Source organism: Microtus oregoni, unplaced genomic scaffold (assembly GCF_018167655.1).
Source record: "Microtus oregoni isolate MIOR12 unplaced genomic scaffold, Mior012 000006F_ref0000085, whole genome shotgun sequence".
NCBI lineage: Eukaryota > Metazoa > Chordata > Mammalia > Rodentia > Cricetidae > Microtus > Microtus oregoni.
Genome location: NW_024543065.1, coordinates 54,657,772 through 54,676,415, shown reverse-complemented (window position 1 = coordinate 54,676,415; position 18,644 = coordinate 54,657,772). Strand labels below are relative to the sequence as shown.

At 50.4% G+C, this 18,644-nt stretch overlaps 2 protein-coding genes across 5 annotated transcripts; one reads left to right on the top strand and one right to left on the bottom strand.

Moving 5' to 3' along the window:
• Positions 1–2,436: 2,436 nt before the first annotated feature.
• Tmem91 (transmembrane protein 91) lies at positions 2,437–7,701 on the top strand. Of its 4 annotated transcripts, none has more exons than XM_041655067.1 (4): positions 2,437–2,547; positions 3,565–3,805; positions 6,260–6,409; positions 7,543–7,701. In XM_041655067.1, the coding sequence occupies exons 2-4, from the start codon at positions 3,596–3,598 to the stop codon at positions 7,561–7,563; spliced, it is 381 nt and encodes a 126-aa protein (XP_041511001.1). In that variant the 5' UTR covers positions 2,437–2,547; positions 3,565–3,595; the 3' UTR covers positions 7,564–7,701. The 4 variants fall into 4 exon arrangements, with proteins under 4 accessions (XP_041511001.1, XP_041511000.1, XP_041510998.1 ...); XM_041655066.1 differs by having other exon boundaries at positions 7,503–7,701; XM_041655064.1 differs by having other exon boundaries at positions 7,354–7,676.
• Positions 7,702–8,641: 940 nt separating this feature from the next.
• Positions 8,642–18,527, bottom strand: Exosc5 (exosome component 5). Its single transcript, XM_041653956.1, has 6 exons — positions 18,294–18,527; positions 15,648–15,761; positions 14,685–14,806; positions 13,316–13,456; positions 12,383–12,472; positions 8,642–10,409 (listed from the first exon to the last, which is right to left on the bottom strand). Exons 1-6 carry the CDS (start codon positions 18,439–18,441, stop codon positions 10,317–10,319), a joined length of 708 nt encoding a protein of 235 aa, XP_041509890.1. The 5' UTR covers positions 18,442–18,527; the 3' UTR covers positions 8,642–10,316.
• Between the last annotated feature and the right edge of the window lie 117 nt (positions 18,528–18,644).

Below are 18,644 nucleotides of genomic sequence, written 5' to 3'. Positions count from 1 at the left end.
GTTAAGGACCATAATACACAGTGAGGGGTTGGGGTGTGGTTCAGTGGTAGAGCCCCTGCCTAGAATCCCCCAGTGAGGGGCTGGGGTGTGGCTCAGTGGTAGAGACCCTGTCTAGAATCCCTCAGTGAAGGGTTGGGGTTGGCTCAGTGGTAGAGCCCCTGCCTAGAATCCCCCAATGAGGGGCTGGGGCCTAGCTCAGCCTGATGGAAACCCTGCCTAGGCTCCCCCAGTGAGGGACTGAGGATATGGCTAGGACACAGTTGCCTATTAGTATGCAGGAGTTCCTAGATTCTCTATCAAAACACACACACTTCACATTTTAGGCCTATCACAAAAATAAGATCTGAGACCCAGGGCATTTCCTCGTCTTCGGGAAGAGGTGGGCCGGTAGAGTCTACAAGGATGATGGTAGTCACGGTTCTAACTTGACTAGAATTCATCTCTGCACGGCAAGCGGAGGATGGGGTGTCCCTGAGCTCAGTGATCTGATGAAAAACTGAGACTGGTTGGAATTCATACCCTCATCCTATGAGCCTCAAAGTAAGACTTCCTTTGTGCCAAGCACTGTTTCAGGCCCGAGGCCCTGCCATAGCAAAAGAGAACAAATCCTAGCCCCCAGGGCTGGGCTGATGCTAATGAGTGCAGTCAGGAGCAGCACACAAGCAGAACACGGTGGCAGTTCTTACATGGTGCAAACAACAGCTAGAACAAGAGAGAGGTACTAGTAAATCCCCTCTGGTGAACACCATTCTGCCCCTGCTCCTGGCATTACCCCTCCCGTGGGTCTCCCTGCCAGAAGCTTGGGCTGAGCCAAGCGCACTCCCAGACGCCATCTGCTCTCCCTGAGTGTGGGGCCCGTGCCAGCTTGAGCGTCTGCACTCCTGGCACAGTGCCCTGGCACCCTAGAGCTAGGGAACTCCACCGCGGCCCTACATCAAGCCAGGGAATCCTCCCGTCTGGCAGATGGAGGGCTGCCGGAAAAGGAGGCAGTGCAAGCTGGGTGGGCTCCCTGAAGGACGAGGTGGCTTGGAGGGCCAGGAGGGTTCTTTGTCAACTAAAAGGACACGAATTATGAATAATAACTTCGATAAGCACATTCCACATGTTCAGCTGTTCACTGTGCTTCCTTTGCCAGGCTTTGGGTAAATGTGTGGGTGTTTGTTGTCACCTCTAAGTTGAATCCATATGTTGAACTGTTGGAATGATTAAGTGAGAAAGAGAGCTTGCCGCTAAGTCTGATTATCTGAGTTCGAGTCCAGAAACCCACCGGGTGGAAGAAAAGAACTAACTCCTACAAGTTGTCCTCTGACTTGCTGGAGAAGCACCACACTAAATAAATAAGTAAATAAACGTAATGAAAAAAAAATAAAAAAATTAAAGATATGGGGTTTGGAGAGATGACTCAGAGGTTAAGAACACTGACTGCTCTTCCAGAGGTCCTGAGTTCAATTCCAAGCATTCACATGGTGGCTCACAACCATCTGTAATGCGATCTGGTGCCCTCTTCTGTCCTGTAGGCATTCATCATTCATAGAGGTAGACCACTGTATACATAATAAATAAAATCTTTAAAGATTTTTTAAAAATAAACATATGTGTGTCATCATCACGTCTAGAAAGCTGGGTATATGTCCTGAGTTTTCAGATGAAGACATAAAGATTCAGAGAGGTGAAGCTCTGGTCCAAAGTTTACACATCAAGTGCCTTGAAATACCTGCCTGTGTGTGGGTGTGGAGAGTCCGACCCTGAACCACGGAGCACGCCTGCATTACTATAGGACCTGGACCACTCCTCGGCCTCTGTCCTCTAGAAGCGTCACTCAACCTTCCTTCTTTGGCTTCTTTCCTTCCCTTGGGGTCAGCAAGGGATTCTGCCTTGGGTTACAGTCTGCTGCTGCAGGTCCCAGGGGCTTACCTCGGCACCGGAGCCAGTGTCTTAGCCTCAGTTTCCGGACCTGCCCAGCAGGGGTGAAAACGGAGCTGCTGAGGGAAAGCGCCCAGCACAGGGCCTCGTGAACTGTGTGCTCTTCTGTGTGCTCTTGGACTAGTTACTTCAATTCTCTGTGCTCTTTGCTGTCGTGAAAAGACGACCATGCACAGTGCTTCTTAGAACTGTTCCGTGGTTGTGAATGTAAGCACCTAGAACAAGTCACAAAGCTGTAGCTAATGTTACTGTTATTATTTTTGGTTATTACTGGACCACCTTTTCTGGAGAGGTGGGATCCAGCCAGGAAAGACCTAGATAATGGGGGGGGGGGTGCTCCATCTTCTAGCCAGCAGATTTGAGCCTGGGCTCAGGGAGAAGAAGCTGCTATCTCTGGGATTCACCCCCCACCCCCGCAGAGTCGGAGTCTGCCTTCAAGGCCCCCTCCCGAGGAGCAGCGGAGGGGCGGAGTCTGGAGCTGTAGCTACGCCTCTCTCCTCCCCTGTGCGCTGCGGGGCTGGGACGCAGAGACCAGACCGCAGCGCAGCTGCCAGACCCCGCGCCAGGTACCCCTGAGCCCGATCGCAGGGTTCAGGTTTGCCCATCTCTGGGCGGCAGGGCAAGGTGGGCGTCCTATGAAACTGGCTGTGGGCGGTGAGGAGAGGAGATGAGAACATTGCTCCTCCCCCGGGGTCCTGGCGTTGCGGCGGGGTGGAGGGGGCGAGAAATGGATGGGGGTGAATCTTTGGCGAGGATCTGGACTAGGAGGTCTGGAACGATCTGGGGCAGGGGATAGTAGAACGAGAAAGATCTTTCTGGTTGAGTGTGAACAGTACATATGCTGAGTTTGAGGGTGGCGGCGTTAATGAACCAGGAGGGCTAAGGTGACAGGTCAATGGGGAGATGTGTGGCGCCGTGGAAAAGGGGCAAGGCAAGGTACAGGTTGAGTTGAATAGGTGTGCAATGGAAGCGATAAGAGCTGAGAAGCGTGGGGGTGGGGGTGGGAGGTCTCTATGTTGGAGGTGTTTGCGTTTTCAAATGCTGCAAGGGTGAGGATTGATGGTGCAAGGAGGCTCCGGGGTACATAAGAATATTGCCGGCCTCAGACACGTTCCCGAGGGGAGCCGCTGTCATTCCCAGCAAGTGTTCAAGGAGACCTTTGGCAGATGACAGGGTGTGGGTGTGGCGGGCTTACCTTGAGAGGGCCCTGGGAACTTAGTGTGAGGACTGGACTATGTGTGTGTGCACTAGGGTGGAGTTCCTAGGTCACTGGGGGGTAGGAGATGGATGAGCATATTATAGGAGGAAGGGTGTGGGCCTGAGTGGGTGGTAAGGGCATGTGAGCCTGGGGATGGAGTCTGTGTGTATGTGTGTGTGGAGAGGGCTCAAGGAACAAACAACTGTGTAAGACATGGTTTACAGTGAGTATGCAACAGGTATATAATTGAGAGAATCCCAGAATTGATCGCCTGGGACCGTGAATTATCTGTGAGTTAAACAAACCTGTTTTGTTCTCCAGTCTGTTTACTACCTGTAAAATGACTCTGGGGGACTTTGAGCTCACTCTGAAGCCAACAGTCAGAGGGTGATGGATAAAGGCAAGATTTTTTGAAATTTGAATTTGTTTTCCTCTGTCTTCAGGAACCCCCTACAACAGCGCCCCTGCCCAGCCATGGACAACCCCAGCATACAGGAACTCCAGCAACCCTTGCTGCCAAGCACAGCCTGGGACCTCCTGTCCCCCAAGACTGACAAAGTAGAGCTGGGACCCCCTTTCCCAGAAACAGTCTTTGTGGAGTCACTGAGAGGCCGGCAGTTCCTTCTCTCACCTCTTTCTTCCGTGAGCGCTGGCCTGGGGGAGCTGGAGACCCCTGACCTTGAGGTAGGGGTGTAGGGCAGCTTGCTGGTGTTATCTGTCTAGGTCTGGAGTCTCACTTGACTATGCAGGGCCTGACTGGGAGTCTTGGAATTTTTGTTTGTGTTGAGACAGGGTTTCTTTGTGAAGCCAGGACTAGTAGACCAGGCTGGCCTTGAACTCAGAGACCACCACCTGGCTCTAGAGTGCAGTTTTGTTTTTCTCCAGACCCCTCACCTTGTCCCTTGATCTTTGTTTGCTGTCTTCCTTCTGTGTTCTCTCATTCCAGAACCCACAAATGCTTGGCTTCTGCTGACCCAGTTTTTCAAGTGAAGGTCTTTAATTTTTTATTTGTGCGCTCGCGTATGTATGGAAGGAGGCCAGGGCGCACATGCAGTCGACCTGGAGTCAGATCATTAGGGTTGATGGTCAGTACTTCGCCTTTGCCTGCTGACCCATCCCACTGCTGACCTTCCCCATGCTTTCAAAGTTTTTTTAAAAAATGTCAGACTATCATTTTGTTTTTAAGCTTTTATTTTTATGTGTATATGCCTGTGCGTTATATTCATGCAGTGCCTGTGGAGGCCAGAAGAGGGAGCTGGATCCGCTGGAACTGGAATTACAGATGGTAGGGAGACATCATGTGGGTGCTGGGAATTGAACCTGGGTCCTTCATCAGTGCTCTTAACCGAGCTATCTCTCTAGCCCCCACTATTGTGTGTGTGCTTGTATTTTCGCTATTCAGATCCCCTGGAGTTGGAGGTACAGGGCACTGGAATCCTCCCCACAAGGAAGCTGAGAACCTGACTCAGGGCATATACAAGGGCAGTAATCACTGTGCCATCTCTCTAGTCCCCACCCCCCTTTTCTAAGACAGGGTCCGGCTTTAAATTCACCCTTCCACCTCAACCTCCAAGAATGCTGTCATATTCCTTGCACATATTGTGAAACATGTCTTGTATTTTTATTTTCCAATTTAATTTTCTTTGAGACAAAGTTTGTTCTTCATGCTGGCCTTGAACGCCTCAGTTCACATTCGCCTTTTGACCTCAGCTTCCTAACTGGAAATGCAGGCCTGCGCCATCCATCTGGTTTCTCTCTTTTGTAAGACCGTCTCACTGCATAGCCCAGACTAGCTTCAAATTTACCAGGTACCCGAAGATGACCTTGAACTTCTGCTCCTCCTGCCTCCACCTCCCCACTTGCTGGGATTAGAGGCAGGAGCCACCACCCCTGGCTTTCCCATTTTACTCGAGGAAGGCTCTGGTTAAATGCCCAAGTTGACTTTGAATTCACTCTATAGTCCAGGCAAGGTTTGGAATTTCAACCCTCGGGACTCAGATCTGATTTACTTACTTTGTCCTAGGAAATCTTGTAGAGTTACTATGTGACATTCTGTTAAGGAAGAGGGAGTTGCAGACCTGGCCAGATTCAAGGGAGGAAGAACCTACGGCACAGCTGCTGGGGGTGGGGAAGGAACATCAGTCATCTCAGAAGAGCTTTTGGTGTATATCTTTAATTCCAGTACTCAAAGCAGTCAGATCTCTGAGTTCAAGGCCAGCCTGGTCTACAGAATGAGTTCCAGGATAGCCAGAGCTACATAAAAGAGACCTTGTCTTAAGAAAAAAAAAAAAGGCACTTGGAGCCAGGTTAAGTGCCTGCCTATAATCTGGGCACTCAGGAGGCTGAAGCTCATGGCTTTACAGAACAGCCTGGGGCAACACAGGAAGACAAGACAAGCAGGTGGGGTGGAAAACATCCTGCCACAGTTTTACCATCTCTGACCCTAGCAGTGAAGACTTGAAGAACTACATTGTACCTCTAAGGTCCTGCTCACCATTTGTGTGTCTGTTATATTTGACTGTGTGCTGGTCATTTTGTTTGAAGAAAGTATTTTTAGGATCAATTATTTGGAGGCCTAGAATGAAGGTGCCATCTTCCAGAGAGGATTTGTTTTGTTCCTGCTGAGCTACCTGGAGACAAACAGTGAAAGATTTTGGTGTCCTCCCTCCCCTCACAGGTGTCATGTACTGCAGGCAGGCCTCCTGAGCCACCTGCCTCTACCTCCCAAATGCCGGGATTACAGGCATACCCAGCTTTAGGATCATTTTTGGCTGGCAGGTTTGTCTTAGCAACTCAGGACACTAGAGCGTTCACCTCCCATCTCTCACGCAGGTTCTTCTACCCAAAGCAAAGTCTGCCCCCACTTCACAACTTCCCATTTAGGGATTACAAGCAATCTTCCCATAGTTAGACCCTTGAGAATGAACTCAGCATCCAGGAGGGTAGATCTCTCTAGAAGCCCGCAGTATCAATAGCTCCCCCACCCCTCCTGGGATCCAGTAGACTGAGAAGTTTAAAGCCCACCTTGTTGAATGTTTTTGTCTCCGGAAAGGCCGCAGAGAAGCATTGGTCCTCAGGGGTGATGGGGCAGAGAAGGCAGGTGGGGATATCCCCACCCAGACTCTCTCCTGTCCATAGGACACATCATCCAGCGACAGTGACTCAGATTATGATGGAGGTGGCCGCCTCTCACCTCTTCTGCCCCATGACCACCTTGGCCTGGCAGTCTTCTCTGTCCTGTGTTGTTTTTGGCCTGTGGGCATTGCTGCCTTCTGTCTGGCCCACAAGGTTAGTCTGTGTTTGGGACTGGGAGGGTGCTGGGTTAAATAAAAAAAGGGGAGGGGAACAAGGAGGAGCCACACTGTTTGGTGGTGTGTGGGGGGGACCATGGGGGGAGGTGGCTGGAGAGAAGCCTTCACAAAGAAACACAAAGGCGTAACCTGATATGGTGGTGACAGTAATCCCAGGTAGTCTTGGGAGACAGAGGAGGAGGTTCAAGGCCAACCTAGCTACAAACTGAGATCTTGTCTCAAAAGAATGAAGAGCAAAGGAACAGAGCTGAGGCTATAGCTCAGTTGGCAGACTGCTTGCCTAGCATGCATGAAGCCCTAGGTTCGATGGCCAACAAATCGAGATGGAGACAGAAAGATCTAAATTCATATTTATCTTTGGCTACAAAGGAAGCCCCAGGCAAGCCTGGGCTACCTAAGTCTCTGTCACAACAAAACAAAGGAAGGAAGGAAGCGTGTGTGTGTGTGTGTGTGGGGGGGGGAGCCAAGATGCCGCCAGGAACCTAGAGTGGTGGCTTTGACAACCGTCCCTGTCAGACCTGGGAAGCCAGCGAAAGCTGCAGGTCTCCCTCACTAGTCAATGGAAATAACCCCCATCTCAGGGCCGTTGTACAGATTAACTGAGTGAAAACACAGGCATAAATTAGTGGTATGTGGCAACACTTGTTTTTTTGGGTTTTCTTTTTTCCAAGACAGGGTTTCTTTGTGTAACCCTGTTCTCAAACTCAGAGATCCACTTGCCTCTGTCTCCCAAGTGCAAGGATTAAAGGAGTGGTCACCACCACACAGGGAAATGCTCTTTTATTGGTTGCTCAGTTGGTGCCCCAATTGTAGTTTTAGACTAGATAAATGAATTAGTTAGACTGGGATTGTGGAGAGCCACAGGAAGCAGGGTGGAGTGTCAAGGGACACTTTGGTTACCACTGCCCACTGCCTCTACAGACCAAACAAGGCTTGGGCCAAGGGGGACATCCAAGGGGCAGGGGCCACTTCCCGCCGAGCCTTCCTGCTGGGGGTCCTTGCTGTAGGGCTGGGCCTGTGCACATATGCTGCTGCTCTGGTGACCTTGGCTGCCTACCTTGCCTCCCGAGACCCGCCCTAGCTGCCCTTCAGCCCCCACTGTGAATGCAGAGGCCAGAGGCCCCCCAGTGAACCCATGAGAGGAACGGATGATCCTGATGCAAATGGTGGTGACAGCGAGGACCACAGCATCCAGAAATGAGAGTCTGCTACTTTCCTGGCCACCCCTACCCAGAAGGAAGCAACGTGAGAGATTAAAGAGTCCCTGAAGCCAAACCCAAGTGTGTCTGTGTGTTTGGATGTGTCCAGGGTGGACTGGTGTGGGTGCCCAAGAGTAGGAAGGACTGACCAGCAAGGTCAGCCTCAGGCTGTGGCTGACAGCAGACCTCAGAGCTTGGGGTGTGATACTGCAGTATTTTCTTCTCCACAGCAGTGAGCAGAATTAGAGCCAGGCTTCCAGGTCTCACTTAACCCTTCCCTCGGGCCGAGCAAGGTCCAAAGAACCCCAGGTGTGTGTGGTGGCCTGCTGCTTCCCTCTGAGCTCTTCCCACAGCAGATGGAGAAATTATCCAGTTGTCCAAAATCAACAGGAAAGTGTGGTGGTAGAGCCAGACCTCGGAGCCATGCTTAGTATACTGGTAACTCAGGAGGCTGAGGCAGGAGGATCACAAGTTCAAGTTGACCTAGAGATGAGCTTAGCAGCAGAACTATGCCTAGTACATACGAGGTCCCAGGAGATGAGCCAGCCATGGCAGCTTAGTGAGACTGACAACACACAAAAGAAGCTGGCACTCCCAGCACCCGGGAGAGGCAGGTGGGTCTAATAAGTTTCCAGGCCAGCCAGGGCTGCATAGTGAAACCCAGCTGCACGTGGTTGTGGTGGTGAAGAAGACCAGAGGCATGGCTCATCAGTCAATGCTTGTTCAGAATTTACAACTCCCTTAGTTCAAACCCCAGAATCAGCTAGGGATGATGATGCATGCCTTTACTCCCAGCCCCGGGGGGGGGGGGGGGCAGAGGCAGGAGGATCTCTGTGAGTTCAATGCCAACCTGGTCTACAAATGAATTCTAGGACAGTCAAGAGCTACATAGTGAGACTGTCTCAAAAAACCAAGTAAGCCTGGTAGATGTCTTTGATCCCAGCACTTGAAAGGCAGAGGCAGGTGGATCTCTTTGAGTTTGAGGCCAGCCTGGTCTACAGAGTGAGTTCCAGGACAGTCAGGGCTATTACAGAGAGAAACACAGTCTCTAAAAAAACAAAAACAAAAAAAAAAGTTTTAGAGTTACCAAAACATGAAAAAAATTGTACCCGGGTTTCAATGATGTGAACATAGCTCCCTCTGCAGACACAACTTCTCTGGGGGGGGGGGGGGGGTGGGAATCCTGACTGACAGCTCAAATCATCTAGAGACCAAATACCTTCCTTACAAAATGGCCTTCCAAACCCACTTCAACCAAGTCTCTGCAGAATGGGCCTCCAACTCAGAGCCACTTGCCTCTGCCTCCAGATTGCTGGGACCAAAGGTGTGCACCAGCGCTGCCTGGCTATGTAAGGGGTGGGTCCCTGAGGAAACAAAGAGCTGGTGGTACTGAGTAGGTGAGCAGCTTTCTCAGCACTTGGCCAACACAGGGAGTATTTGCAAAATGAGGCCTGAGAACATCAAGTAATGAAGAGGCGGGGTTTGGCTGTTAAACGCCACACCACAATGAAAAAAAACAAAAAACAAAAAACAAAACCCCTTTTCCACTCACCAAGCTAAAGATACCTGTGCATTTCTTTCCCGGTTCTCAGGAGTGAAGACACCGGTCCAGCGGGTGGTGGTGGAGAGAATGGAGTGTGAGGATCTAGATCTAGCATGTGAAGTATAAGGCAGAATGGGCGCAGGACATGGAAACAAGCGTCTGGGGCCTGCTGATTTGGCTCCATGTTGACAGGTTGTGGGAGTTAATCTTTACAGAAGTTCTTAAATGCTTGGTTCCAGTCCTCTCAATACCAAGAGAATGGGAACACCAGCTGGATGAACTCCAATGACTTGGTGCTCCCAGAATGCTGGAGTTACCCTGAACAGCCTGGTCTCTGGGACAGGAATCTCATGGTCCTTTGGTCTTCTGCAGGTTAGCTGGTGACCTCTGGGCTCTTCTGTTTATGTCATCTTCAAGTGAGGACTCTATCACCCCCATTTCATGGGGTGAAAATGGACCTCTAGTGTACTGCTGGTGGCCCTCAAAGTCCCATGTGGATGTGTTCCTCCCTGCCTGTATCTCTGGAGCGCTCTCCCATGCTACTCCAGAGCTCACTGCCACACTTTCCTCCATCACGGATAACTTCAGCTGTACCACCCCTGCCTGTATCCTGATACGGAATTTACTTCCCCTCAAAACTGATCCCTCCTTTAGAGTGTGTGTCCAAGTGCCCAAAGAAGCCAGAAAAGGATGTCTGAGCCCCAAGAGCTGGAGTCATAGTTGTGAGTTGTCTGTTTTGAGTGCTGGAAACTGGAAGAGCAACAGGTGCTTCTAACTGCTGAGTCCTCTCCAGATCGCCTTCTTAGGTAGCCCAGGCTGGCCTCACTATGCCAGGTAGGACTGTTGGCATGTACCACCATGCCTATATCTTACCCTGAACATGCGGTCTGGGTCTCTCGTTCAGTGCCAGCTTCTCAACACCAGCAGGCCTGATGAATGGATGCTCACCAGCCATCAGAATCGGTGGCTATGACTCATTCAACACAGGTGAGCTCCTTTTAATGGTGTTCTGGCACAGGAGCCCCTGCTGTTACAGGACTGGAGGTCACATGGGCACAGTATGAGGTAAAGTGAGGAGCTGGCATGTGACGGCTGGAGGCGGTGGGCGTGGTGACTGGAGGTGCACCCTGCCCTGGCTTGTCTCAGCTTTTCGAGTAGCGCCTCTGCAGCGATTCCCGGTAGAAGCGGAAGATGTGCTGTGAGGCAGCCTGGGCAGCAGCCAGGCACTGCTGGAGCTGGGAAGGAAGAAGCCAGTTAGCACCCAGGGTTACTCCCTAATGAGCCTCTAAACCTAGTGCCCTCCCCTCCATTACTCCTCACCACAACAGCCATTTCCTGTCTCACCGCCTAACTCCCACCCCGTAATGGCGCTGGTGCATACCCGAAATGAGACATACATACATAATGGCCCTGAAAAATCCTCCTGCCTCAATCTCTAGAGTACAGTATATGGTGCTGGGGGGGGAACCCAGGTCTCATGCACGTTAGACAAACCTCTATCAATAAAGTCACATCCTCAGTCCCTCTCCTTTAAGCTTGTTTCCCTCTTTTTTCTTTTTTTGAGACAGAATTTCTTCATGTAGCCTTAGAGGTCCAGGAACTCACTGTGTTGACTAGGCTGGCCTCGAACTCACAGAGATCCACCTGCCTTTGCCTTCTGGGATAAAAGGCGTGCGCCACCACTGCCCAGCTACTTCCCTCTTTTAGTATGTAATTTACAACACCTGTGCACTTGCATACAGGCATACCCTATGGAAATAAGAGGATAATTTGGGGACTTGATTCTTTCCCTTTACCATGTTGGTCCTGGGGTCTAAAGTCAGGCAGGTAGTCGGGCCTAGCAGCAAGTCTTTAATTTCAGAACCATCTTCCCAGCCCTTAAGTTTTTTTTTTTTAAATATTTATTTATTCATTATGTATACAATATTCTGTCTGTGTGTATGTCTGCAGGCCAGAAGAGGGCACCAGACCTCATTACAGATGGTTGTGAGCCACCATGTGGTTGCTGGGAATTGAACTCAGGACCTTTGGAAGAGCAGGCAATGCTCTTAACCACTGAGCCATCTCTCCAGCCCCCAGCCCTTAAGTTTTATCTTAATGAAAAGAGCATAAGGGCATTGGGGACCAGACTCTGAAAGCCACCTGAGATCAGAGTCCTAACACCTTGGAGGAACTTGGAGAGCTGGAGACCCCGAGAATTAGAGCCATAACCCTTTAACCCTCAAATCCTTTTCATTGATGTTTGCCTGAGACAGGGTCTCAATACATAGCTCAGACTGGCCTGGAACTCACTATATAGCCCAGGCTGGCCTAGACCTGTGTAGCTCAGGATAATCTCAAACTTAGTGATTCTCCTGCCTTAGCCTGCAGAGTGCCGAGAGTAAAGGTGAGAGCCACTAGACCTACCTAGCACCTCCTCTCCCTTTCTGAAACAAGTGTTTACTATATAGTCCAGGCCGGTCTGGAGTTCACAGCAGCAAGCCACCATGTCCAATCCAAATAACCTTAAGAGCCATGAAATTAGAGATTTAAATCATTACCACCACATAGGCTTAGAGCCACAGGGCCAGAGAAGAAATACAGGTGCAGCCTAGTTTCCAAACCCTGTTCCTTGGAAACCCAGAATTCTAGGTGGCACTGTTCTGTGCTGACGACTGGGGACCTTAAGATAGAAAACTGGGGGTTGGCTCAGTGGTTAAGAGCATTTCCTGCTTTTCCAAAGGTCTTGAGTTCAATTCCCAGCAACTACATGCTGACTCACGACCATCTCTAATGGGATCTGGTGCCCTCTTCTGGTATGCAAGCAAAACACTGTATATATAATAAATCTTTAATAAAAAAAATAGACACACCCCCTCATTCAAGGTGAATCCTGTTTTCTGATCTCATTATTCAGGCATTCCTTTAAAACTGCTACATAGAAACACCGTTTTGGTTTTTTTGTTTGATAAGGCAGGATCTCACAATGTTGCCCGGGCTGGCTTGGAATTCTCCATATAGACTAGGCTGGCTCTGAACTCATCTATGCTTGCCTTTCTTTCCCAAGTGCTGAGATTAAACTCGTGACTCAGGACCTTGGGCATGCCAGGCAAGCACTTTAAGAACTAAGTCCCAAACATGCATCCATCCACCCAACAGCGATGCAGAGAAGGGCTTGCTGTGAGCTGGGATAAGATGTTACGTCAACAGGAGAAAAAATTGTGGATACCTCGGCATCAGAATAGAGCCCCTTGGTGGTGGACATCAGCAGTTTCTGCTCCACGCTGTCCAGAGCAAAGGTCAGGATGGCCCGGGCCTCCTAGAAGCGTAAAGTAGAAGGTAATAAGTGTCTTAGGGCCCTCCTCTTTAAGATCTCAGCCAGTCTCAAACAGGGAGAACTGAACCCTCAGCCTCTAGGTCAATTGAAGTTGTATGTTAGATTCCACTCTTGGGTAATTGTTTCTCTTCTTTGTCTTTATTCTGACCACTGTTCTCCTGTCCCATAGGGGGAGCCACAGTGCTGGTCATTTCCTGAGTGCCTCTCCACTGCCCACTCTCCCTTCCTTGCTCTGCACTACACAGGCAAGCCAGAGAGATCCAGTCCTCATGGCTCCCTTCCCTTGTTTCCCCAGTTATCTGAGGGGGGCCCAGGAAGCCCCGAGAGAAGTATCGAGGTCCCCACTCTGACAGCAGTAGTTGCAGTAAAAGTGACAGTCACGAGGAGGGTTCTGAACTTCCACATCCAAGACAGAACCCCTGGATTTTCCTGTGTGTACACCTGCAACCAACTGTGATGATGTCGTGGCAGGGCCAGGCTGGGACCCAGGCTTCACTGCTGTCACCACCCCTGCCTAAAGCCTTCCTAGAAAGTGCTGAGAAGAACATGCTTCCTTAACTGTCATCACCATGACCAGCACAGGGCACAAGAACCACGGATCTGTTCTACAGTTCAGAAGTGAATGCTAGCAAGTTTCTTTTCTGGCTAGTGCAAGTGAGAGTTGGGTGTCTAGCACTTAAAGCTGAATGAACCTTGATGAATGGGACAGAAGTTGCCAGATGGACTAGGGTGCACGAGCCAACTGACTCACACAGAAGTAAGGCCTGCAGGCAAGCAGACCTACCTGGCTACAGCTCTTTGCCAACATTACCTTTCCACACCTACCTTTTCTTGCTTGGTCGTGGGGTCCAGCACGAGATTGCCATCAGAGTCCAGGGCACAGCTGACCCCGCAGAAGAGAGCCCGCATGGGCACACCTGCATCCACCAGTGCCATGCAGGCAGCATTCAAGCAGCAGGCCAAGAGCTGAGCATCACAGGGAGGTTAAGAAGAGTGTCTTCTGTGGGACTGGCCAGCAGAACACATCCACACTTCCCTTTACCTGCTAATGCCTGTGGCAGACACTGCTAGCTGATCACAGAGCAGCAGCATGGTATGATGGCTAAGTGGTTCTGGCACCAAGTACCTGCCAGTGCTCCATACTGGGCATAAGCACCTCCCTCCCTGTGTTAAATGAGATGATGCTAGGGAACAGATACATACACTAAAGGATGTACCAAGGATCTTAGAGATGGGTGGGGGCGGCCCTTATCTTTAATCCCAGAATTTGGGAGGCAGAGGCAGGCGATCTCTGAGTTTGAGGCCAGCGTGGTCTATAAAGCGAGTTCCAAGACTGCACACAGCGAAACTCTGTCTCAAAAAAAAAAAAAAAAAAAAAAAAAAACCCAAACCAAAAAACCAAATAAACAAAAAAAAACATATACACACAAAAACAGAGACAGGAAATCTCCCAGTCTCTTACGGAAGACACTGGCAAAGCCAGGTCCACTACCTGGGACTCTGGTGGGCAGTATGGAGCCAATGACCATCTTGCCAGCTTGGTGCTTCCCCAGTAGAGCCAGAAACTCATGCCAATGTGCAGAGAAGAAGTCACTGGCTCAGGCTCTGGGCTTGGACACGCCTGAGCTTGAGCCTCACCATTGTAGCCTTCTGGCTGCCACTGTCCTGTTCCCTTGGGCAAGACACAGTCCCTCTCTGAGCTCTAGTTTCTTTACCCCAAACTCGGCAACATAAGGAACAAACATACTGGAGCCCTTAGGCTCTCGAACTGGAAAGCCCGAGACCAGGCCTTCAGAGCTACAGGGGAATTACAATGCTCCCCAGGACAAGTCCTGTGGGAACGAGACGACAGCGCTGACAAGTGCTTGAGTGTCCCGCATACGAGTCCTGCCGGCTCATTTCTAAAAACCGCATCTGTTTGTTTGTGTGCCCGTGGCCAGGTGTGTGCTGTGTGCTCACATGGTTAGAGGACAACCTGCAGAAACTGGTCCTCTCCTTTCAACACGTGCGGCCGTCAGGCTCGGCAGCAAGCACCTTTACCCAATGAACCATCCTGTTGGCCCTGGCGTTGTTTTAAGTTCTCTGAGCTGCCTCCTGGCATGGGTTCTGCGTGGCTGAGGGAACATTACAGGGTCACCAGGAGGGAAGCCAAGGGAGGCTCCGAGCACGTCCTAGAGTGTCCGGGAAAGGATACGGAGCCGGTGTCGCTCACCACCTGCAGCACCACTGTGATGGAAGTGCGGGGGTGCAGGCCTCCCAGAACCACTGCTTCACAAGTGTTCCTGATCAGCCGCTCCCGGCTTTTCTCAGCCACACCTGGGGAGGGAGACAGGAAGTTATCAGACTCTTACCTCATCATCTTGTTCTGCTCAATCCAGCCCGAGGGAGACCCCAGGAAGGGGCTGTCAGTCAGCCTAGGATGGCATGCATACTCCCAGGCGAAAGAAGGCAGGGCCCACAACTTCCCAAGGGTCTACCAGCCAGCCACCCAAGGATGAATACCCAGGAGCGCTCATGTCCTATGTTACTGGCCGTATTGACCCCATCAGAGTGGGCCCATCCCACTGTACATAGGGAGTTTCAGTAAAAGGGCAGAAAAACAAGTTAATGGTAAGGAGAAATGAAGGCAGAGAAGGGAAGAAAGAAATGGAGACAAAGAAGCAGCTCAAGAGAAGGCGAGTCTGGTGGTGCTGGTCTGCAGTCTCAGGACTGGAAATGCTCAGGAGAGGGGATCACAAATTTGAGGGCAGTCTAGGCTACAGAGAGCTCAGTACCAGCCTAGGCAACTTGAGACCCATCTTAAAAAGTATAAGGCTGGTGGTGTGGCCCAGCCACATAACCTGAGGTTCACCAGGGAAAGTACTGTGGCTCAGTACTAGAATGCCTGCCTGGAGCCCACCAGTGAGGACCTGGGAGGCCTGAGCCCAGAAGAGGGCGTGACCAGAACGCACCAGTGAGAGCCCAGGCTCCCTGGCGAGCATCTGTCTAGCAGGTGTGAGGCTCTGGATTCCATTCCCAAAGCAGCAAAAACTAAAACAAAACAAAGAGCTGGGCAGAGGGAGGTGAGCAGGGCAGTGGAGACTGGATGTAGCAAGCAGCAGGGAGGAGTTGGGCGAGGTCCTAATAGATCTTTGGAGGTTTAGCTGAGTCCAGTTACCAGGCAGCCCAATCTTCGGCCTCAGGATCACTTCGAGTGTAGCCTTGTTGAAGATTTCTTTGCTGACCTTCACCTCGGCTGGCCCGTACACTCCAGCCAGGACAGAGGTGTCACCTGGGGAGACATCAGCGGAGGCCTCTGCCACACCATGCCACCCTCACCAATTCTCTTCTCTGCTTTCTCATCTTCAAGTGGGAGCCACTATCGTCCCTCCCTCGTGACATTTTTGTGAAGAGCACATGGCAATGGCTCACAGAAGCAGGAAGCCCTGAGTCTCTCAGCATCACACAAGAAGATGAAATGAAAACCAGTTTTTAAAGACACAGTGCACCTGAAACATATAGGAACATAGTGAACATAGAGTTCACCACAGACTTCAGGTACTAGTAAGTTCTCACAAGGAGTTGGGGCTGGAGAGATAGCTCAGCGGGCCAGCACACACACCACTCTTAGAGAGGACTGCAATTTCCAGCTCACAACACCCATACCAGGCTGCTCACAATCGCCATGTAACCCAGCTCCAAGGGGTTGACATCCTCTGCTGGCCTGCACGACCACTCTCGCACCACAGGTGTGGCTTTCATTCACACAACCATTTGGGAGGCGGGAGACAAAGGCGGGGAGGGTCAGGAATTCAAGGTCATCCTTGGCTCCAAACTAAGTTTGAGGCCCTGAGCTACATGAGACTTATAAACCAACCAAAAAGAAATTCATTATTACATATAGTTAATATATACTAATAAAAATATTTTAAAAGAGCCGGGCGGTGGTGGCGCACGCCTTTAATCCCAGCACTCGGGAGGCAGAGGCAGGTGGATCTCTGTGAGTTCGAGACCAGCCTGGTCTACAAGAGCTAGTGCCAGGACAGGCTCCAAAGCCACAGAGAAACCCTGTCTCAAAAAAACCAAAAAAAAAAAAAAAAAAAAAAAAAAAAAAAAAAAAATATTTTAAAAGGCCTAACAAAAAACAAAGGGGTCTATAATTGTGATGGATAGGGATCTTAATTTCTGCTCATCTTCCCAGAATGAACATGAATGGGTCTGGAGAAGGAAAAGTCTGGCTTCTAAGCCTGACTGCCTATTCCTGGCCCTTGTGTGACTGATAAAACCTCTCTGGGTCATCTACAAAGTGAATACACTGCACCCAAACAGTGGTTTCCACATGTTTCTGACCATAATGTCCAATAACTAATACACTTTCCAGCTCACCTCCAAACTGAAAATTTATGTGTGTAAGTTTTCCCTCAACGGACTATGTATTGGGATATGTAAACCAAACAAACCCTTTCCTCCCAAGTAGCTTTTGGTCATGGCCCTTATCTCAGCCATAGAATCCTATGGACACATACAAAGTAATGGGTTTTGTTTTGTCATTATTAAATATACCCACCGTTTTGCATTGTTTGCCATTGTGTTCTCCCTAAGGGATGAGGGGGGCAGTTCTGCAGTTTCTCTAAACTCACCATAGACTTTGAGGTAAGAAGGGTCTGGAACATACTTTTTGACAGTCTGCAAGGTGTCTCACTTGCTCTAGAGCCCCATGGGAACACAGGAGGGGTGCCTCTGTGTATGGGGTGTGCGCACACTTCTGTGTAGGGGCTTTCAGAGGTCAGAAGAGGGCTTCTGATCTCCTAGATCTAGAGCTGAGTTACAGTGGTTGAGAGCCACCTGACATAGATGATGGGAACTAACTCTGGCCCTCTGCAAGAGCAATAGGTGTTAACCACCAAGCCATTTCTCCAGCTTCCAGTTCTCGCCTTTTCTAGCCTCCTACCGGTCTTCAATTCTTGCCCCATCTACCTGACTCTCTCACAGGCAAACTCCTGAAGAGCTGTCTCCACTCCATTTCTCTTTTCTCCCTTTCTCGGATCCCAACACTATACTGCACTGGGAGCAATGGCCTCTGACTTGATTAGCTCTAAAATGGTCAGCCCTCACACCTCAAACACAGCTCACCATCAGTACTGATACCAACTCACTGCCCTCTCCAATCTGTCTACTTTGATAGTTCTTCACACTCCCAAGACCTCTCAAAGGTGGCTGATCCGCACTGGAGATAGGGTTGTGTGGGCGTCAGCCATGAGACCTGTCTTCTCTCTACATTCATACACACTGATGGGATGTGTATACCAAGCAAGGGGACGTTTACTCAAATGATGGGATGGGAGAAGGGGAGATACTTGTCAGTCTAGGATGAGAATATGACGTTCAATCTGAAGAGCATTTACTTGGATAAATCATCTGCCACGGTAATTACACTTAAAGCAGTGGTGGTGACAAGTCTCTCTCAAAGGATATGTGTGCAAATGCACACCTGAGCCTCAGCTGGTGATGTATGAATCCAGAAGCGTGTGTGGGGAAATCTAGCCAAAGGGAATATTTGCCTTGGTGAACTTACACCTACTCTGGGAAATTTATTCTTACTGGGGTGGTCTTGCCCCTGATTCCTTCCCAGACAGATTATTTACCAAGCTGGACGTATCATATCTTTTCGAGTCGGAGGAGGTGTGTATCTCCAACCTCTAGAAGTAGTTTTTTTCAAAGAGATGGGCGCACTCGGTTGCACACTACACGGTAAACGCTCTTCAAAAACCCCACTTGGGTGAGTGAGGATGGCGCGCGCAGTTAACCCTGGCTAGGTTCTTACCTTGCAGAAAAGAAGCAGATCCATCCGGTCGGGACAGCAGGTTCTGTTCACAAGCAAAATGCCGGAGGCTGCAGACTGGACTTCGAGGGCTGGACTCTATTCTGGTGTCAGTACTTACCCGGGCGTCTGCACACTTTGCTACCTCCATAGCCGCCAACCATGCGCGTGGCCCTACCGTAGCTTCCGCCCGGCTGCGCGCGCGCTCGTACCGGCCGCGCAACTACTGTAACTACTGCGCATGCGCCAGCCTGGGGCACGCCCGAATGGGCCCCCGCACGTGGCTTAACGTTTACTAACAATCTGGTTCCGCCCAGCTCCACCTCCTAATTTTGGCAAAGCCATTGGACAATA